The following is a 20,504-nucleotide window of genomic DNA, read 5'->3' on the forward strand; positions in this document are numbered from 1 at the left end:
CTGTCATATAGAGTTTGCATTTGATTGCTGAGGCAATATAGTAACAAAGACATTCCTCAGTGTTTGTATGCCTAAACTTTATCCTGCCTAAACTGTTATCCCATCTGGATAATAAATAGCTGGCCTCTTAGGAATAACATTGAGGACAGCAGACATACAGTGGAAAGTGTGAATGAACTCTCAAACTGCCTCTCATCCTGCCTGCTTCTTAGACTGTCTCAAATCTTGATGGGGGCTGAGAAATTAAAAGTATCTTTCACTCAGTTTTAGGAACTCTGATATCTAAGTGTTCAACAATCTAGAAAAGCAACTCCTCATCACCAACTTTATAAGAAATAATCAGACATAATACTTAATTAATAACCCTTTTAAGAACAGCTGCTTAGAACTAGCACATCAGAATCATGACATCTAAAATTATTTTTGCAAGTTAAAAAAATCTTACCTCTTTTTAGAGATGAATATGTTTGATTTTGTATTCTCTTTAACAAAGAGAAGTCCTGACCATTTTTTTTTATGTAGAGATGGTGTCAATCCACAGCAGACTGGTGGAAGTCCTTTCGTGTCCCCATTGGAATGTAAAATGTATTATTTTCCTTCAACGTATTTTTGCACACACAAATAACTGATTGACCATATGAAAGAGTAAAAGTGGATCAAAGCATTCTGAATTATGTAGCTCTAAATTTTACAATATAGCCTGTAATACTAAATAAAAAAGCATAGTTGGCATTTCCACTTTCCTACTAATAACCTTCAATAGATGTTATTTTACATTATTCTTTAGGAACACTAACAATAAATAAAAATAAAAGGTGAATATATTGGAATGTGAGTAGTTGCTGGTCTCCTTTAAATGTAGTCCTTATTCTCAGGCAATATACAGTACCTCCAATGTTTTCAACAGTTATTAACTGTACTTGCTTTGCTAGTTTTGTTCTAGAGACAGAAATAGCACTGGGTCATGAAACACTAAGTATAACTCTTTCTATTTCAAATTACATAGACAACAGGTAGGAGAAAACTGTAGTCTTCCTTTTATGAAAGTGCTTTCCCTTAATCGCCTTTCCTCCTTTTAAGAACTCTGATAATAAAGCTGAGTTGTAGTTCCTTTCTTTAGGCAGATAATTAAACATTCTCACCATTATATAATACAATTTCCATTTTATTTTAAACATACTTTGCATGATATAAAAATATTGATCACAGTGAGCTTTAACAATTGTTACTGCTATAAACAGAAATGCTGCACAATGGTTTTAGTGGAAATAAATTATATAGTCATTATCTCTTAAAAAAAAAAAATCACAAGAAGGAGAACCTAGGCTGTTTGGTCATTGGCAGAAAATAAGTCCTTATTGAGTTCTTTACAAAACATGAACCTCAGTTATTTTCTACATTTGCTTTCCACATCCTGAGAAAAGCACAATGCATCTGTCTCTGAAAGTCCCACAGGGTCTCTGGTGAACATTTAATTCCAAATATTAGAAAAGTTTCTGTTGTTCTTGTGCTCTAATGGAAAAATGTACACCAAAATAGCAAGTAGCGCTCTCTTCACTAATTCATAAGTGGTCTTTTCCAATATGTGGGTACACAGCGGCACACTTCTTCACTAAAATAAAATCCAGCATCACAGCGTTTCGTTCGGACTGTACACGGAGGTCTATAACAACTAAAGAAAGGAAAAAAAAAGTGGGCATTAGTATAAAATGATCATTTATATTAACTTGGAGTAGAAATCTGTGTGCATTTAGATTGTAATTTCTCAATGAGATATTTAATTCCTACAAATACATATCTTTTAACTTCTGTTTATATTATTGCAGCTACTTTTAATTGGACAATTCTTTACAAAAGACAATGAAAGAATAATGAACAGTACTGAAGATAAATTATCCTATTGCAAGAGATATTCATTAATATTTTTAACATATTGCCTGGTTGTGGTTGCAGTCTAATCTTGAGTAGTACTTTTTTAAATTTATTTTTGAAAATACAGGAGCATTTTTCTGTACTCAGGTTGGTTTGTTTTGACCTCCTGCATGCTACCAGTTTGATCGGGAAACCCAGAATCAGGTGATAATCAAATCTACCATCTTCTTACCCAGGACTGTTTCTCACCTTATTCACTAATGCAAAAAGCCTGAGAAAGATTTGTCTGTATGTGTTACACTGTGACTCTGGTCTTGAAAACTTCCTTTCAAGTTGCCAACTCCCACAGCCACTCTCTGAGACCAGTGGGGATGCATCTACACTTCATATTGCATCTATGTGCATTCGAATTAAGACCAGAGTCTGCATGTTTATGGCAAATCTTAAAGGAAAAAGATAGAAATAGTCTCTATTTGATTAAAATAAGTTTAAAAGAAATAGAGCATTGAACCACAAGTCACACCTACCTAAGAAGCAGCAGAATTTTTCTTCACAGACTTCTTGACTAATAAATAGAATGTATACAATGATAGTATCTGTGGTTGTCCCTGAACTCTTCCTTTTCCTATTTTATTTTTCTATTAAAACAAGAACTTGACCTAAAATAACCTTACAATAACAATGCTAAATACTTTCTGGTGTGTAATGGAGACAAAGTACAAGTCTGGGTTTTTTTCACATGCTGGCAATGAGTCAAAGGACAAAATATACGTTTCAAATTTCAACACAGCTGTACTTAAAACTTGTACTTAAATAATGTGTGCCTGTTTCTGAAACACTGATATTATGATCTATTACTATAATTCATACTTCAGTTCAAAGACGCTATGGTACACTATATTAAGGCAATGTCACTATCCTCTTCCCTAGACAATTCTTGTTTCAGGCTTGTGGCTACTCTTATTATTGTTGCAGATAAGTTAATACGTTGTATGCTTGTTTTGGATACCAAGTAAGTACTTTGCAACAATTTGTTTATGATATGAGGTCTGGATTACAGTTATATTAATTCAAGTCAGCTAGTTCAACCAATGAACCTGGCTATGAGGAAAACAATAAGGAATGAGGAAGGCTGCAAACATGACACTTATTAACTAGTCACATCTTGTTCAGTGTTTTCAATGTCATTAATTATAGATTACTTCACCACTATGGTGTCTGTAATTAAAGGAGTAACATTATTTTGTGCCACTTAATATATTTGATACCCGTGTAAAAGCTCATGGGAATCTCTCAAAGCCCTGCTGATCTTTTGCCCATTAAAGTTTGGAAACAGTGGTCAAAGGCAACAAAAATCAGTGTCACTTGAGAAAGAAAGCAAGTGAACTCTACTATCTTGCATGTCTGCCAAAGGATCTAATACTCTGAGCAAATGGGCTTCCCTTTTGGCCATCTCTGCCATAAAAGTGAGAATATTTCGTGTACTGACTGACCACAGAATGAAGCAAGACACACACACACACACACACACACACACACACACACACACACACACACACACACACACAAAAGACAAAGATAAACTCTTCCACCCTCCTATGACATGTTGCACAAAATGAAAAACAGTCATGTAATCATTAAATATGAGGAGTTCACTTTGTTTAGGATTTGTGCCTCCCAGTGAACTGTGAACTTCAACTTAACTTACAGCTGACAGCGCTATAAAGCATCTCTCCCATGTGAGTTTGAGTTTAGCAGCAGTCAAGGTCGGGTTACTGCAGTCTTATCCTTATTTGGGACATTTCAACAGAGCAAGAAAGCCTCTCTCCTTCTCTAAAATGCTTTGCAGCTTGGGTGCCTACTTATCTGGCCCTGCCAAATCTGACCAAAATACATTTTTGAGATGAATAGTAGCAGAGTCATTGTAACTATATAAATGTAGTTTCCTTAGGAAACTCTGTTGAACAACAGACCAGGTCTTTCAAAAGATTTAGGCTGAATGTTGTTTATGGAGTGCTTTCATGTAACGTATGTCTGTTTTGATGAGGACAATTTGAGCATGCTGGAGCTAAGATAGATGTGCAGTCAATATGTATAGTGCATGCTGAGTCAGTGGCAACTGTCTCTTCATGGTTCAGTAATTGTGATTTTTTTGTTACCAAATACTCAGGTTTGAAATTTTGAAGATTCTAACATCTGCACTAATGAAACTGAAGTGCTACTTTTAGTGGTAGTAACAGCACGATCACCTTAAAAGCCAATACACTTTACGGTGTTGGGGTTTTTTTTTTGTTTTGTTTTGTTTTGGTTTTTTTCTTCCTGTCCTGTTCTTTCAAAATTACATTTTACTCCTGTCCTCTGGATCAGGGTCTCGAGCCAGAAACATTTTAAACACAGCACATAAAAATGCAGGTGCTTCAAAACGAGAACCTACAAGGACTATCTGTTTGCATGGGGAGCTGTCTAGGACACAGCTACAGGGGTCTGCTTGCGTCTAGGTCTCAGGCATCTTGCACAAAGTTATGGACTTTATTTCAAAAGACAAACAGGATGTGGTAGGGATTTTACTCCTTTTATGGAAAGCTTGTGGATACACCAAAATGTGAGAAACCTATGCTAGGTGTTTTTTAAGCAGGAGGAGAGATTGCATCCTCTATTTTCCTGGACAGTGCTACTATCTACAGAGTTATCAGTTGTAGAGCTATAAAGTAACAACATACACAAGCTGTTTAGAAAAGAGAAACAGCTAAAAGCATCCTCTATCACATTGTCCTTGTAAGTGAGAAAGAGATTCAAATTCTTTATTGTATTCAACCACAACACAGAGAAAAGCAGAGCTCAATTCCCACCTTCAAATAGTAAGTCTTTAAATCAATGGAGGTAGCATCTGATATCTATTACGATATTTCTTAGCTTTTCAAATGCCTGACTTTTCCAGTTGTAAATGTTCTCTTAAAATACATAGTTTATATGTGTAGCACTGCTGGAAACGTACGTTTGAGTAGTGCTAAGGCTTTGTAATGTGCTAAAGCTCATGTAATAAGGTTGGATTTTTTTTCCTCTGCAAACATAAAATTGAAATAAAAACCATACAGAAGAAATTATTTCTTATGTTTTTAACAACTCTTCTATTCCACTCAAAAGGCAAAACATAGGAAAACAGGTAATGTCAGTTATTATTAATTTTAGAGACTTCAACACAGGTCTCATCCCTAATATTAGACATTTTTTCTTTACTCAAGATGAACTAACATATATATATATATGGCAATATATATTGATGCCAACGAATTACACGTTACATTAAAAAATATACAAGGTTTACTTTCAATAAGCAATGAATTAACACAGACATTTAAATGTCACAATTTCCTGTTTTCCATTTCCAGTGTCTGAACATTTCTGGAACTGTTATTTGTCATTAATATAATAGAAATAATTCCCATATATTGATGAATAAGTGATCTTTCTGCTTCTAATGGGATTGCTTCTGTTTTAACAAATTCACTTTACTGGAAAACTTTCCTCACAAATTATACAAAGTAGAAATGATATTGTTTGTTTCCTGAAGTCATCCACATTTTTATATATAGACTACTACTGCCATAGCCGTGGAAGGAAAAGCTCCTCTGATATATAAAGAAACAGCAGAGTTTTCTTCCTAATCAAATCTCATTTTAAATGATGCATGTGGGCGGTCTGTCTTACAGTTACATAGAATCATAGAATGGTTAGGGTTGGAAGGGACCTTCAAAGGACATCTAGTCCAACCCCCTGCAAGGAGCAGGGACATCCCCAACTAGATCAGGTTGCTCAGAGCCTCATCCAGCCTGGCCTTGAATGTTTCCAGGGATGGGGCTTCCACCACCTCTCTGGGCAACCTGTTCCAGTGTTCTACAACTCGCATTGTAAAAAATGTTTTCCTAATATCCAATCTAAATCTACCTCCCTCTATTTTAAAACCATTACCCCTTGTCCTATCACAATAGGCCCTACTGAACAGCCTCTCCCCATCTTTCTTACATCTGCTTTTCACAGAAATCACCCAGAGCTATCAGAGTTCCTCTGCACTCATAAATCTTTAGTATCAGTTAAGTGAAATGAAGGATATGCAAAAACTGGAAGTGAAAATGAATTATAGTATCCTCCAGGACTAATCCCTGAAATCTAATAGAAATATTTGAGTTATTTGAAATGCAATATTCAGTTCTGGGGAAAAACAGAGTAGAATTTCAAGGAGCATTAAAAAAAAAAAAAGAGGAGCTTGAACTTACACCTTATTTTAATGAAAAGAAAAAAAAAATCACATGAAGTAGTAGTAAGTGTACAAGAAACTAAACATACTTTAAAATACTCTTTCTGCCTAGTAGTTTCCTCTTAGAAATGATAAAAGTCATAGAAGATAAAACTGAATTGGAGAGTGGCTTACTTTTTACTTAAGTCCACAAAGCAACCCAACAGGACAGGTAATGACAGAACTCAAAATTTTATACCTTAAACACAATGAAAGGGCTAAAGAGTGAGTTTTTACCTGCATGTCTGGTGATGAAATCTTTTTCCTTTTAAGAAGCATTTATTGGGAGATTCTATACATTCACAGATGCATTTTGCAGGATTTAGTGGCTGGTGTTTAGGACAGGTCTTTTTACATACACACTGACACTTATCTTCATCAAATTCCTTGTTGGGCCCACAGGAAGTGGGGAGAAGTTTGTTTTTGCACATGCACTGACATGATGATCTGTCTAATTCTTTGTGAGGTCCACAGCTTGAGGGCCGCACGCCTCCTTTGCAGACACATTGACAAGTTTCTTCATCTAGTTCCTTGTTTGGTCCACAAATATGGAATCCTTCAGATGTGTCTAGAAATGCCGCAAAGAAGTTGCACAATTGTCAGAATTTTATCTCTACTCATCTCATATTTCTAAGGGAATAAACAGTATTGAATTTATACATTTTAAGGTATTTTAAGAACAAACATATGCCAAAAGACAGACAACAATCAGTAACAGTATCAATAAAGAAAAAGATTCTATTCTATTTACTTTTCATGTTTTTAACTTCTCCTTTAAGTAAATCAAAACATGGAACTACATTTAATCGTTTAAGCAAAATTGCTTACCAGAATCTCCAAGGTGAGAAGAGAAATCAAAATCATGCTGTGCCAAACATCTGCAAATTTGATTATTCCAGATATGATTTTTTGGACAGGTCTTGTTTGCCACATGACATCTGCGGAATAAAATATACTGTTGATTTACTACCCTAAGAACTCAAGGAAAAAAATCCATTTTTGGTGCTAATCGCTCTTGTTTCCCTCCAATAGAAAAACCTTTCAAAGAGCTTCAGCTCATTCATAATCTTATTTTTAACTCCTATCACATCTATACTAATTAAGGTACTCACCACTACAGGAATCTTCAACTAATGGTTGATGATACCTTCTCACATTTCAAGCTTTAGCTCTAACTTCTAGAAACTGATGTTTGTACTTTCTTAATGTAGTCTGGAAACAGATCTAACCCTTGAATGGAAGCATCATATAGAAAACAGACCAGCATAAAAAAATATTTGTGTGCCAAATACCTCATAGGTGGTAACAGGCATAATTTTCTGCATTGTTTTCTGCAGTACAAAAATGTTTTCACACATATAGACATTAAAAGACAGCTGGTAATAGTTTCTGAATGAATGCTTTAGACCAAATTCTAATTTCTAAAACAAAATTAGATTATCAGATTCCTTTCCCCTTTACGTGAAAGTTACATGACATTAACTGACTCTTTCTCATAAGCCACTCAAATACTGGACAGCTTTCTTGAATCTAAAGATTTGGACTTCAGCAGTGATGCCTCTTCACTTTAGAAATGAAAGACAATAAATGATTTAACAGTTTAACACTCTTTACCTGCTAGAGTTTTGCAACCAAGGTAGTGGTAAGCAAAGAAAGCAAAAAAAATCTTAACAGTGGTTGGTCTCTTTTTAAAATATGACTGAACTTAACTAGTAGGTGCACCACAGGTACGATACCTGGGTATTATTTGATCTTCCTTGCTTGCAATTTCTTTATCACCATAGGTGACACTACAACCTTTAACTAGTCATGCGTAACTTCATGCCTCCAGGCTGTGGCATTTACTCATTGTTTCTGTAAGATTTCTAAAATCCTCATCTGTTAAGATAGTACATACATTACACTTTTTAAGCAGTTTTCATTCCCCTGAGCACCATTACTCATGCATTTAAAAATGCAGGTGGTGGGACATTCTTCCATGATCACCATTCAAGTACACCACACCCCTTCACCACATTAAACAACTCTGCTTGTAAAAACTGCTGTAGTTTAACATCACCCTGCATCACCTCATGTTTTATCTAGCTGGTGTTTCCCAATTTCGTTCTGCTAATGATCTCACTCTTGTTCCCTCACTTGGCACACGTGTCCTTTTGCCCGCCTCCTATTCTGCTTGAGAGACAGTATGGACAATTTGTTGACATATTATTGTATTCTGTTTTTTTTAAAAAAAACCCCAAAACTCACACCTGGAGCAGCCTGGCTTTAGCTGTGATTGTTTAACTACAAAAGGAAGCCAGGTTGACAGTATGAAGAAAATACCAAGTGCACATTAACCCATTTTTACGAGGGGTAATGGTTTTAAAATAGAGGGAGGTAGATTCAGATCAGACATCAGGAAAAAATTTTTTACAATGAGGGTGATGAAGATGCCACATCCCTGGAAACATTCAAGGCCAGGTTGGATGAGGCTCTGAGCAACCTGATCCAGTTGATGTCCCTGCTCTTTGCAGAGGGGTTGGACTATATGACCTTTAAACATCCCTTCCAACCCAAACTATTCTATGATTCTGATTCCATATGAAGAAAATGTTGATACAAAACCCAAGTTACCAGAACTTGAAGAGAACAATATGTATTTCAGCATCAGGGTTGGAGACACCTAGCAAAAGGAACTGGAACTGCTTGTTTACAAAGTCTCCTCTTGTTGGTAGTACAGAAAATTACTGGGGGATATGGTCGAAATTTTAAAATGACTTATCATAAAATTTTAGGAAAGTTCAGGAAGGTTAGAAAAAAAAAATCAGACTCAAAACCATTTAGCAGAAAATTTGACTACCTCTTTCCAAATCATTGTCAACTCAACTGAAAGAAAGAAAAAAAAAACCAGCATGCTAACTTGTTACCTGTCAGTGGCAGGATAGATAATACACAAGAGAGGGAAACACTGAATGTGTACAACATACATCCAAACCACATCTAAAATATGCGTATCAGCTCTGTAAGCACCTACCTACAAACCATGGGAAAGAAAGGTCATCCTAGAGATATGAATTATGTATATCGAAGGCCGCTCTGCTCTCCGCCACCCCAAATCACTAAACTTCTAAAATAATGACAATATTCTAACTCAGTTGCACGTCTTGATGACATTCTATATAAACAGAGAAGAGTACAACTTAAGATACCTTTAATCCAGGAGGTATTCTGAAACACTGGTTAACATGAACTGACCCGCCTCAGTTCTTCATGTTATGTAGAGGTAGCTACTACTTTTTAGAAGTATAAAAAGGAAAAAAGTAGGAGAACAGGCAAAGACCTAGACCTTAATTATGAGGATAACTTTGTGCAGAAAATATATTTTATATAAAAAAGAGGGACTATTTGTATTCTATCTTATATGTCATTTCTCTCTTCTTTCTAACATGGGTCTGTGCATTCTGGCATAATCCAGTCTTGAATTCTTATTAGAACCCAAGTGTTACTACCCTAAAACCAGAGAGTATACTCTTAGGATTTTCTTTTCAGTAATCCATAAGAAAGTCATTACTGTATTTCTGTTAAAATGAGCATGTACATAAATACATGCACACATGCAGATCTGCAACTGTGAGAAGAAAATACATTTCCAAGTTTTGGCTTTACAGCAGTTCCACTAGCATTCAAACCTATAAGTAAAAATGTTACGGAAAAATAAGTTTAAAAGAAATTGAGAACATTAGTACAAACTAAAAAACCCCAGTTGGATTCTGAAAAGCATCTAGGCACCCACCAGGAACATCTAAATATCTTTCCTTTCTAGAATCTAGAAGCACTCAGCTTGGTTTTTTGTTTGGCCTTTTTTTCTTTCCTTTTAAAAAGACATAGATTTTAAAAACCGTACTTAACAGTAAAGAAGGCCTGTGTATCTGCTGATCCAGTACTACTCTGTCTTACCTTTGTTGAAGCGTGATTCCTTACTTACAGCATAGCCAGCTACCTGTGAGCGCTGGTCAAAGTCTTGTATCTGTACGTTTACTTCCCTTTAACTACAGGTAGCTGTCTCCTGGCTAGAATACACTAGAGCAATGGCAATTAGTAATTACCGGTGCTCTTAATCTGGAAGCACTGAGAAGCTGCCAATAGTCAGCATAATTTGACTTTATTATTAACCCTCAAGTTTTGATTTTCTATAATCTGTTGATCATGCAATTAATTAAACTATTAATAGGTCTATTTCTTAGCATTTCTAGGCCATTGTTTATGCTCCATGCTTTGATGAACGAATTCAATACTTTTAATTCTAATAGAATATAATCTGTGTTTAGCTGGAACACGTCAGAAAACACCCAGACTTTAACCGAATGAGAACAGAGAGAAAACGACATCTGTGGGCATTTTGCACCATTCTCTTGCCTTATTAAAAATGTCTAAAGTTAATTTCAGTTTAGCTTCTAGTTATTGGTTCTTCCATAGAACAATCGTTAGTTTGTTACGTATTTTTGGCCTACTAAATATCCATATATCACGAAACCATCACTCAGCCCTCTAAAATGAAGGGAAAGGGTTCTTCAAGTGTTTTAATAACAATTGCTTCCGTGCCAGATTTCTTCTGCGACTTTTTTTTCATTCAAAATCACCAAACAAATCAACATGCTAATTCTGTGGACTGTGAATTAATCCTTTATTTCCTCTTCTCATTCTGTTTTATTTTCACTTTTGGCATATGAGCATGTTGAAAAAGATTTGTAGTCAAAGATCCCCTAAATACAGGCCTATTTTAAACAGTTTTTTAAATAGGAAAATACAGTTTGAGAAAGAAATGTTGTCTACTCCTTATCTGCAAAAGTAAGTATTTTTTGATAGCTTCCAGGATGACTTTTTTAAAAAAACCTGATTTTTATTAATGTTTCCTTTAAGCCTCAATCGCATTGTAGCTCTTTCCATGAAACAAACCCCACAAACAACACTATGCTTCATTTTTAAATGACCTAGCTCTGGTTTATCCACTAGGTAAAAAGGTATTGCTCTAATTAGTTTAGTAACATTCTCTCCATGTAAAACAATATTAGCTCCTTTACAAAACACATTCTGCCTCTACTACTAACACATGTAAGTTCACCTATCTTAAATGTGCAAGCTTCCAACAGTATTTTAAATCTAACTATCCAGGCTGGCTCACAACATGAAAGAAAAGACACATCTCATACTTACTGAGTTTGTGTTGCTGGCAAGGAACGTCTTATGATAGAATGAACTTGTCTGTAAACATCCAACTTCGACATGCATCGGCAGGACGTGTGATTGGCAAAGCTGACAGTTACAGGTTTGGGGCCGTGAGAGAGAGGCACTGTGATCTCAAACAACTATAAAAGGGAAAGCAAAGCAAAGAACTTTTTTTTATAGATCAGTATCAGCACAACTAAAAACAACAGAAAGATATACAAAAAAGCTATGAGGAATTTAAGTTTGGGTTTTTGTTCTCTACCATAATTGAGTGACATATGCAATTATACTGCTAAATAACCATTATGTGCAAAATGAATAGCTATGTTATGACAACATTTTTAGTGTTAAACCCTGTTACGTGCCCATTTGCTTACTGTAAGATTTAAACTAACATTGTTGAAAGAGGAAAATGTACAAAGAACTCATTTTTTTCTAGAGGAAACGACTTAAAATTGGCAGCCTTTAAAAAATCTAAACCGTAACATTTGGAAAGTGCTTTAACAAGTTGGAAAACAAGACTAATTTAAAAAGGGGGTAAGCTACAATCTAATGCATCAGTTGCACAATCACAAGAGCCTGTGTAAAACAGCAGTATATTGGACTTAGACCAGAACATTTTTGGATGAACAAGTTTTGAACCACAGCACACTGTATTTTTGACTTTGCAGTATTTGTATCAATGTAAATTATATGGTTATCCTAATGGAATGCATCTTGAACTATTTTTCTTTTTTAGGATATTAAGAAATATTCACTATGAATAAAAGAATCAGTTATGTGAATGAATAAAATCCTAACTTTAGTGGGAAATGGAGTTCAACTGGTGGAAGAGGACAACTTCAGCCATACCTTGTGGAAAAACTGAATATGTGATAACAGATAAACAGTGAGATTCATTTCGGTATTCAATTCTGGACATGAACTTTAACGATCAAATTAAGAAGGTTCCACTGTAAGACTCAAATCTCAATAGCCTCCTGAGAAGTTAGGACAAATACTTTAGGTCAAAGTCTTAAAAATTATTTTTGGTAGTACTTTTAATAGAATAATAGCGTATTGTTGCCTTTTATGTGTTTAGTCACTTTTCCAAAGAGATTTTAAAATATTTCTGCATATTCTGGGGACACTACTACCTTTAAGAACAGGGTCATTGGTTATTCTTCCAGTTTCAGTTAATGAGACTGTATAACAAGATTTTATTTTTTAGCTGAAGTCTATTTGCAATGCTTTTTTGTAATCAGTAACTTCATAGTATGGCATATACGCAGCATGTAACTGTAATGAAAATACAGGTAATTTTAAATGATTCAAAATACAAAGTACATCTACAGAATGTCCTGAAAACAATACCTTGCACTGAAGCAAGCAAGTGAGCCTGGGTACTGACAAACATGCAGGTGCAGCAGTATGGGATGTATTCACCAAGTACCTGTAAGGTACAAAGCCACTTGTGCAGCCGATAATTGATATACCTATTGATATACCTAAACTATGCAACTTAAACCTACATTGTATAAAGCATCATCAACTCTGATAGATATAATTTATTTTACAAAAGAAATTTTCACATTATTTAGTGACTGGAATCTTTAAAAAGCTTTAACATTGAGGGTGTCATCATACAAGAACTGAAAGAGCAAAACTATTATATTTGCATTTTATTCCATTACGGAAGATTACAACATTGTTGTTTTTGCTGCAAAAAGTACCACATCCCTTTATATTAGTTTTAAATGTTGATTTTTTTTCTTTTTTTCCTCCACTAGTATCTAAAAATGCAAACTCATACATGTTTACTTTTGTAGAAGGAAACCCAAACCAGAAAATAGTTTCCTGCCTCTTCCAAATAGTGATGAAAAAAACCAATCTATCTAGGGAGCTACCATGGAAAGAGCTTCTCTTGTTAGAGAGACTTCTAGTCAAAGTACATTAACATTTGAATTCTTGCTCCAGCTGCAATCTTGAGTGATTAGTAAGATCAGTAAGATAAAATAAAAGATATAATAAAATTAATAATAATTTCCTTCAAATCAATCATAAAAGGCATTCTTACCAAGATGCCTCATCCAAAAAGAGTAATAATCATAACACAGAGCTATTATTTTCATACTAACATTTTATATGAAAATAGCTTTATATACTTATTAATGTCTCTTCAAAATATCCACCTCTTTGAAGGCCATCGTAAGTTTTGTTATAATGCACAATCTAATTAGGAAATCTGAGACAAGGAAGGTGGTGGTGTAGCTAAAGAGACAGAAAGGACTGTGTTTATGAAAACCAGCTTTCATTTCTGCACACAGTACACATTTGAGAAAATATATGCCGAGTTCTTTGGGTATCTGGTTTTTAAATACTGATCTTTAAACAGATAGCAAAACTCATCTACATACACAATACTTGTATCTTTTTTTGAACAAGTTGTGCTTTCAAAAGGACAGCATAACTGTTGAGACCTCTGAAAATCTGGACAGTTAAGAATCTACAGACGCAAAAGCCTTTACTATACTAAATATCTTGTAAGAAAACTGATTCCTAAAACACATATATGAATTGAGGGACAGAACAAGGACTATGGACTTAGTTACAATATTACATATGTAGAAAGAATCTTCTGTTTTCCCTGCCTTCTTAGGACAGTACAAATTTGCTTTTCTGAAGTTGAAGTAAAAACCCACTATAGGGAGAACTGATAAAACTTCGTGACTGAAGAGAAGCGTGATTCTTTGCATGGACCAAACTGCAGCTGACCAGAAAAAAGGGCATATTCTCTTCTTCCTCTGTTCTTGGAATAGATCGATTTGCCATCCTGCAAAGCGTAACAGACTTCAGATTGCTGTAGACGGCAGTGTAGGACTATTGCTACAATTCCAAACCACCTGAAAGAGATCCCTGTCAGCCCAACCGTCCTCCTGTTCAACTGCAGGATTACATTGAGAGAAATTTCACTAAAACATCTGAGATGCACCAATTGTGGGCAGAAATGATGGTGAATATGAATTATCTTAATCTACATTTCTCCTTCCATTTAAACTGCAAAAGGTATCAGTTTAGAGGTGAATATTGCAAGCATCTATTCCCATCAACATTTCAGTGGTGCAATGCAAAAAAAAAAAGCCTACTTAAACAATGTAAAGCTAGACCAGCTTCCTTGACCTCACTGAATTACCCCTAATTTGTTCAACTAAATTCTCTTTATAGCGATGTATTTTACATCATCCACGAGCAGCTGCTTTTTATATATAAAGTAAAAAACCCAAAGCTAACTACTTAAGTTAGGGATTATATTATATTATGTTATATTATATTAGGTATTACATTCCTAGTCCTTACTTTTGGAAAGTGCTTAAAATGTTACATCAACTAGCACTTTGAAAAAGAATATAAACCAGATCTATTTTCCTTAATGGAAATGATGGAAATGAAATACTGGGGTTGGAATTACTGATTTGTTCTTCCTACACTTTTTGGCTTCACATGCTATTAGGATACTATATTCTGACACATACTGAAAAAGGAGATATGTATTCTTTTCAGAGAATGAAAATATATCAAGAAGAGATTTCACAATAAATATTGAAAAGTAGTCTGTTAAAGAAAATATATTTAATACTCTGAATAATCCTGTTTAGATAATCTCTGTCATTTTGAAATAAGATTCATTTTAAAGAAAAATCTATGTTCTGCTCTCAGCTGTGACAGCAGCATCTCTAAATCCAATGAAGCTATTTAAGTCTAAGTCAATAAACTCTCAATATATATAAGCTGGGTTTGAATTATCATCTTAGTAAATAATTTCAGATTAGGTAAGATCTAACCTTCTGGAATGCTTTCTGGTTTTATTAGCATCTCTGATTTATTTCTTGCTCATCTTCCTCATCCAATAGAACAATAAGCTCAACATCTGTTGTCACTACAGGGGGCATGTTTGGCAACATGTAACAGCCAAACGTCAATATCTAGAAAGTATATTTCTATGAGAAATGATCCATAACATCACATTCAGGGACTTGTTGGAGCAAGTCCAGAGGAGGGCCACAAAGATGATCAGAGGGCTGGAGCACCTGAGAGAGTTGGGGCTGTTCAGCCTGGAGAAGAGAAGGCTCTGGGAAGACCTTATAGCAGCCTTCCAGTACCTAAACTGGGCCTACAGGAAAGTCAGGGCTTAACTGTTTAGCAGGGCGTGTTGTGATAGGACAAGGGGTAATGGTTTTAAAATAGAAGGGGGTAGAGTCAGACTAGACATCAGGAATAAGTTTTTTACAGTGAGGGTGGTGAAACACTGGAACAGGCTGCCGAGAGGTGGTGGATGCCCCATCCCTGGAAACATTCAAGGCCAGGTTGGATGGGGCTCTGAGCAACCTGATCTAGGTGGAGATGTCCCTGCTCCTTGCAGGGGGATCGGACTAGATGACCTTTAAAGGTCCCTTCCAACCCTAATGATTCTATGATTGTATGATCTGTGCATGAGGCTGGTTCTTGACTCTCCTTTCCTCACAATATTGCTGGTTGTGGGTACCATTGCTGGCAGCTACATTGCCCATATAGGTACCTCCTCTTGGAGATCAGATGGCTTATATTTCTGCCTGATCCCTCATCTAGTAAAGGACTGGTTCTATTGTATTCTTAAAGGCCCAAATCTTCTCTCCCTTCCCAACTACAAATCACAGTACAAACTGGACTAATTCATGCTTCAGGCAATAGGGAAAAGATATTTCATAGAATCATAAAATAGAATGATCAGAATAACAGAACAGAACTTCCTTCAGGTCTGTTCAAGGGCCAAGGCCTAAAGCCTGACATTCAGGACCAAAGACTGCAAAGAACAATCTTCAGTCCCCAGAAGAACACGAGATCTGACAGTAGTAGAGAATAGGGTAGTTTTTTTTCAGTGGAGAGCTTTTATTGCCTGCAGTTCTGAGAAAAATGTTATTAATTATAGTATGTTAAACAGCAAATTAAAGTACATTAACTTTGCTAGAGTTAGAGGCAAATACTCAAAAGTTAAAACAAAAAATTAGACTCAACTTGCCCATGCTGTCCTGTACATTTGTGCTACGATCACTGCATTGAGGTCAGGGAACTAGTGGAAAACAACCACCAAAGCAATATGCAATAGCATAACTGAAGAGTATTATGTTTAACAAAACAACACAGCAAAACAACTCCCCATGAAATTACGGTCAAAGCTCTGTCCTAACCTCTTCCGTATGAGTTAATATCATAAACGTAAGTCAGTCACATACTATTAATCTCAGTGTAAAACATACAACTGAAAGCTCTATGTAACTGAAGAACAGTTGAAAAGCATACATAGTTGGCACTTAAGACGTGCCATTCAGGCAGTCTAAGGCTGTTTTGTCAGAGAAATCCAGCCTGCAGCTCTTCTATTTCTCACCATTTCTAATATTCATTTTCAAAGCACTGTGTTCAGCCCCTGTCTCCTTAGGTCTTCACGCAATGTGGTGATTCTCCATGCCCACCTCACCTCATTTCAGCCCAGCCAAAGTTTCCCTTTCAGCCAGCCATCTCACAAAGCTCGAGTTCCCTTCCCTCTTTTTTGGGCTCCTAAGCATAACTTTTAGCATTCTGGCACACATCAGAATGTCCTTCAGGAACAGACTGCTCCAGTGTGGGTCCTCATGGGGTCACAAGTCTTGTCAGCAAATCTGCTCCAGCATGGGCCCCTCTCTCTAGGGGTCCACAGGTCCTGCTAGGAGCCTGCTCCAGCGCAGACTTCCCACAGGGCCACAGCCTCCTTCAGACATCTACCTGCTCTGGCATGGGGTCCTCCACAGGCTGCAGGTGGATCTCTGCTCCCCCATTAATCTCCATGATCTGCAGAGGGATAGCCTGCCTCACCATGGTCTTCACCATGGGCTGCAAGAGTCTCTGCTCTGGTGCCTTGAGCACCTTCTCCCCCTCCTTCTTCACTGACCTTGGTGTCTGCAGAGTTGTTCCTCTCATACATTCTCACTTCTCTCTCCCGCTGCTCCGTTTTCCCTCCTTAACTATGTTACCAGAGGTGCTACCACCATCACTGATGGACTCAGCCTTGGCCAGTGGTGGGTTCGTCTTGGAGCCAGCTGGCACTGGCTCTTCTGGACATGGAGGAACCTTCTAGCAGCTTCACATGGAAGCCACCCCTGTAACTCCCCTGCTACCAAAACCTTGCCCCATAAACCAAATACAGTCAGGTATCTGGCAAAGAAAATTTCAACCTCTATTGTTAAAGAACAGCAAAGTTAGGCTGAGAATGACAATAGAGTTTACGATGGAGTATGTTGGATAATCTTAATATTAGGCTGCTTAAACTGGAACTGCTTACCATTGAACAAGACTATGTGTGACTCAATGTTTTTCCTCCATTTTTCTGTGTCAGGGAAAAATTCATTTACTTGTACAGTAAATGGCTTAAATAGAAATTGTGTGCTAAAACCACGACAAGTGTTGGTTCTATATAGTTTTGGGTTTTTTTTAAAACCAGTTTTGGTTGCAGTATTTTCTTTTTAAATTATTTTTAAGGATGTGTATTTTCTGTCCCACTGACCATTATCAAGATGAATTTATATCTGTCTTTCAATCTAGCGAAACTTGAAACGTTCATCTTCAAAAATGAAGGAAGGTCATTTTTCTTCATACATTTGGATCACACAATCTGCAGTAAGGTGTATTTTAGGTTTAATACTTAACCTTCATTCCACTGCACCAGCCAAAATTAAAAGGCAGCATAACCTACAGAATCAAATGTCAGCTTCTTACGCTTGTATTTTCTGCCTCTCAGTACAGATAGGTATAAAATTAAGGAACTTTTCAGATTAATACAAAGATAAGTGAATAAGTATATCACTTTCACGATCACGTGTGCAACTAAAAACATTTTTTTTCCCCTGGATTTTCATTCATTTACATGTAATTTTTTTAAATCTTTGAAGATTGGTGCATATGCTCTGTACTCAACTTCTAAGGTGAGAAGCACACCAAGAGGACACCAGGCAAAGGTGTCTCTGAATTGTTCTACCCAACCAGACCTGGCCTTTGGCACCCCACAACCTGCAATTACTATGATACTAAGTGTAACAGTCTCCTTCTTCCCAACCTCATTATTTCTTCAGCCATCCCTACAAAAGCCTCCAGGTCAGAGCTGTGTGGTCCAGCAGACCACCCTGTAAGTTGGCTCTTTTCAGTTCCCACACTGGCAATGCTCTTCCTTTAGCCATTTATAGAGATGGAGAGGAGAACAGAAACAAGAGTGGGACCAGAATCTGGTCCACAACCTAGAGCTCAGCAGAATTTTAACCTTAAAAACAAAAATAAACTAAAAGTAGGCAGGAATCTCTGAATGCTTGACCAAAAGAGCTATCAGAATTCCTGTATAAAAATATTTCCCATATATTCCTCCTCACTGATCCTTAGGAAGGCATGTATTTTTTATTCACCGTATTGATAGCTACTTCTTTAGACTAGAAGGTCTTCATGCCATATGTTGACTTCTAGAAAAGTATTTCTTTGCTTCAGGGTCTAAATTAATTTATTCAGCACTACCATCATATGTGCCAATATCCATTGTATAAGCAGACATTAATTTATTATTATGGTCACTGACTTCGGAAATATAAAACTCTCAATTTCGTATCAGGATGAGGGAGGATTTTCATTCCAGATACTTTTAAAATACAGGATTTATGCGTGACTTCTTTTACCCAGATTTACGTTAACTACACTATGTTCTTCTGATTGACTTTCCCTTAAAGTTTCCTTTAAAGTGATTGACTCTCATCCATCCATCACTTGTGATCTTTGAAAGTCCTAAAGCAGCAGTATAGCTGGCCAAATATAACCAGTGTAACAGAGCACAAAGTGTCTGGAGAGATTTTCAAGCTAAGGATATAAGACTTTGGTTTCAACACTCTAAGCATCTCTATACTGTAAAGAATGAAAATAAGCTATTAAAAAAATGGTACATCATCATTATTTATTTTGCTAACTTTTTTGAAAAAAAAACCAGTATTTCAAGGCTTATGTGTGTTATAACAACAGGTAAATTACCTGATAAAATACACTTTGTATCTATTTAATACATTTGGGTTCCTTATTCTATCTTTTCATATTTCAGTAACTTTTTTTTCCAGAAATTTTAATAGAAAACATTTGGAATTTATACTGATGTATCTCCCACTATTAATAGTACCTACTATATCATTACAATCATCAGTCTAACATAGAAAAATGCATGGGAAAAGGCATAAATGGCAAAGTTCAAAACGACTGAAAATTCTTGTGACATATGCATCTCCAAATTGTGTAAAGGAACACCATGTACATCTCAAATATGGCAAACAATTTCAAGCTGTTAGCTTGTTTCCTGTGAGAAAAGCTCCTCTAAATCTAATTTCAAACTGCCTAGAAAGATGTTTTCCCTTGAGGGACTATTACTGTAACCATGAAACAAGAAGATTTAGGACCTCTACATCAAATGATCTGCAAGAAGGCAAAACATTGTCCATCCTGCCAGCCAAGAGGAAGAACAGAATGAGGTGGCTCTTAAATATCTGCTCACTGCTTCCCTTCAACCTATAAGCAAGTACCTATAGGTGGGGCACAAAAAAGTACAGATGACGGACAGGCTGTGGCTGTACCAGGTAGTTCCAGCCTTTGTAACTACTGTAGAATGACTTGTGTCAAAGAAACAGAGAACAGTTATTTGATTAATAAGAAATTAGAAGAAAAAAACCCAGCACAGCCACACCACAAAACCAAAAAACAACCAACCACCTTCCTCAAAGATCTTTATTAGACAAGTCACCACTTTCAAAGTTGAGCTATTGCAGTGTCATGGATGAAGGAGAAGAAAAAGATCTACTGCATTTTATGAATTAGCCTAATGAGTCCACAAGTGTTTTCATGGACCTTGTACCACAATCTTAATTAAGAAATTGCCTCATATCCCCATCATGATTATATAAATGCCCCGTAGCAACTACAGAAACAGTTTTTGTGGAAAAAAATTGTATTAAAAGCAAAGCAGAAGACTTTTCTATTTTTCTCTTAATAAAGCTAAGTAGCTAGAAAGGAGGAACATAGCGCAAACTAGAGAACTATTGACCTCTCTCTGGACCACCACAGTGTT

At 36.2% G+C, this 20,504-nt stretch overlaps 1 protein-coding gene across 1 annotated transcript in view; it reads right to left on the minus strand.

The window, feature by feature from the left end:
- Window positions 1–1,008: 1,008 nt before the first annotated feature.
- VEGFC (vascular endothelial growth factor C) overlaps window positions 1,009–20,504 on the minus strand; it is an 80,589-nt gene continuing 61,093 nt past the window's right edge. The window contains exons 4-7 of the mRNA XM_086746918.1: window positions 11,360–11,511; window positions 6,995–7,104; window positions 6,404–6,734; window positions 1,009–1,672 (exon numbers count right to left, since the gene is read on the minus strand). Coding sequence (XP_086603044.1) covers window positions 1,558–1,672; window positions 6,404–6,734; window positions 6,995–7,104; window positions 11,360–11,511 — 708 coding nt within the window. The 3' untranslated portion in view covers window positions 1,009–1,557. The remainder of the gene's footprint in view (window positions 1,673–6,403; window positions 6,735–6,994; window positions 7,105–11,359; window positions 11,512–20,504) is intronic.

Source organism: Chlamydotis macqueenii, chromosome 4 (assembly GCF_036417535.1).
Source record: "Chlamydotis macqueenii isolate bChlMac1 chromosome 4, bChlMac1.mat, whole genome shotgun sequence".
NCBI lineage: Eukaryota > Metazoa > Chordata > Aves > Otidiformes > Otididae > Chlamydotis > Chlamydotis macqueenii.